The 1,975-nt window shown below is 51.8% G+C and overlaps 1 protein-coding gene across 1 annotated transcript; it reads left to right on the forward strand.

Moving 5' to 3' along the window:
• The first annotated feature begins 241 nt into the window (after positions 1–241).
• Positions 242–1,774, forward strand: SRARP (steroid receptor associated and regulated protein). The gene is made up of 2 exons (XM_063104042.1): positions 242–323; positions 1,347–1,774. Exons 1-2 carry the CDS (start codon positions 242–244, stop codon positions 1,772–1,774), a joined length of 510 nt encoding a protein of 169 aa, XP_062960112.1.
• The last annotated feature ends 201 nt before the right edge of the window (positions 1,775–1,975 follow it).

Consider the following 1,975-nt stretch of genomic DNA (forward strand, 5'->3'; position numbering starts at 1 on the left):
GTTGTCTGTTTGGTAGGAGGCCTGCCTCCTAGGACCAAACAATAATCCTGTTGACATAACTTTGTTGATCAAAGCAATCCCCTAACTGCCCTAGGCTAGTTCCTGTGGCTCCTGATGGAATTCACTCCCTATCCTGTAAATATAAAAGGTCTAGTCCCAGGGTGGGGCCGCTAGATCCTTGAAGAGGTGGCCAAGGACCGCTTCCCTCTGGCCAGAGCTGGGTAGCCACAGTGACAGCGGCATGGCCTCCTCAGAAGACCGCAGGGACTGGACAGCCAGCCCCAAAGACACAGGCCTTGAGACAGACCTGGAGACCAGCTCCGGTAAGAGGTGGCAGAGGGCACATCAGCTCCACAGAAAGACCTGCTAGGGGGAGGTGGGGAGGCATGGGTCCGAGGGCAGACATCCTACCTCCTTAAGGGCTGCCAGGATTCTCAAGCCATGTGTGGATTTCATTTATTCCCCGTGTTAACCAGCTTATCAGAACATAAACTTTCCTCTGATCCCCAGTTCTGGTTAAGAGCACGTGGTGAAGAGAACAAATGTGTGAATTACTTGAGTAATTGGGAAAGTTAATTTGTTAAGAGCACTGGCTTTGGATTCAGACAGATCTGATCTGACACTTGCTTCACTGATAAATCTACAGACTGGTTCATTCACTCTTCTATCCTGCGCTGGGCTCTGAGCTGGGCAGGGGCCAGGGGTACAACAGTAAGATGGAGCAGGGATCCCCAGGGCAGACAGGACCAGGCACTGATGGGATTCTCCCAGGCTATGGACAAGATTATGTGGGGAAGGGGAGAGCATAATGGTGCCCCCTGAAGACCAACACTTGTACTGACAGTGTGGCCCATGGGCCAGCAGAATTGGCATCCCCTGGGAATTTGTTAGAAATGCAGAATCTCTTAGGGCCGGCCCGTGGCTCACTCGGGAGAATGTGGTGCTGACAACACCAAGTCAAGGGTTAAGATCCCCTTACTGGACATCTTTTGGAAAAAAAAAAAAAGAAATGCAGAATCTTATAATCAACCCCAAACCCTCTGTGCCAGACTCTGCATTTTAACAAGATCCCCAGGCAATTCACGTGCACAGTAGAGCTGAGAAGCACCGACATGGTGGACTCTGTGCTCCTGGAAGGTAGATGGCTGATAAATGGAGAAGCCAGGATTTAAACCCAATCTCTCTGATGCTGAAATCCATGCTCTTAAACCCCACTCTCCTCCTACCTTTGTGTAGCAACCAGCACTCAGTTAAACCCAACTGAATGAATGAACAAATGAACAAACAAATGAATTAAGGTCCCTCGCTTGAGCTAGCACAAACATTTGGTCTTTTCCTCCCTCTAGGTGGAAAGCTGGCCCGCCAACAGAAAACCATCCCCACGGCTCATCTAACTTTTGTTATTGACTGTGCCCGTGGGAAACAGCTCTCCCTGGCAGCACCCGCGGTACCTTCCCGAGCCCCCAGTCCCAGCCAAGGACCTGTCACCCCACCAATGAAGACCTACATCCTATTTTGTGGGGAAAACCAGCCCCATCTGGCTCAGGAGACCCCTGTGGGTAGGGGACACCTTGCCCAAGCCAGGGATACCCTGCCACCCTGCAGAGGGATTGAGGTCCCAGCTTCTTTCCTGGCCAGCTCGCTCTGCCCTCAGGAGGTTCCTGAAGCTAACAGGAAACCCTTGAAGGCTGTGCCTGCGAGGTCTTTAACTTGGGGAACAGTCAAAGGCTCGCTCAAAGTCCTCTCTTACTGCGTCTACGGGAAAGCCAATTAACTGGAAAGGCCAGGCCATGGGAAGACAGGATTGGCAAGCCAAGCTCCAATGCCCAGAGGCTACAGTGCCAGGGCTTGCCTTCTCTTCCCCAGCCAAGGAGGCGTCTTTTGTGCCTGAATCAAGGAAAGAACATTAGATCCACTCAAAGACAGCTGAAACAGCCATCAAGTGCACGCCTCTTCCCTCCCTAGCTCTGCTATC

Source organism: Cynocephalus volans, chromosome 8 (genome assembly GCF_027409185.1).
Source record: "Cynocephalus volans isolate mCynVol1 chromosome 8, mCynVol1.pri, whole genome shotgun sequence".
Classification (NCBI taxonomy): domain Eukaryota; kingdom Metazoa; phylum Chordata; class Mammalia; order Dermoptera; family Cynocephalidae; genus Cynocephalus; species Cynocephalus volans.

Excerpts from the sequence above, each read along its gene's own strand:
- SRARP (XM_063104042.1), top strand. The coding sequence starts at position 242 with ATGGCCTCCTCAGAAGACCGCAGGGACTGGACAGCCAGCCCCAAAGAC. Across the intron at positions 324-1,346 it reads AGACCTGGAGACCAGCTCCG|GTGGAAAGCTGGCCCGCCAA; the intron begins GTAAGAGGTGGC and ends TCCTCCCTCTAG.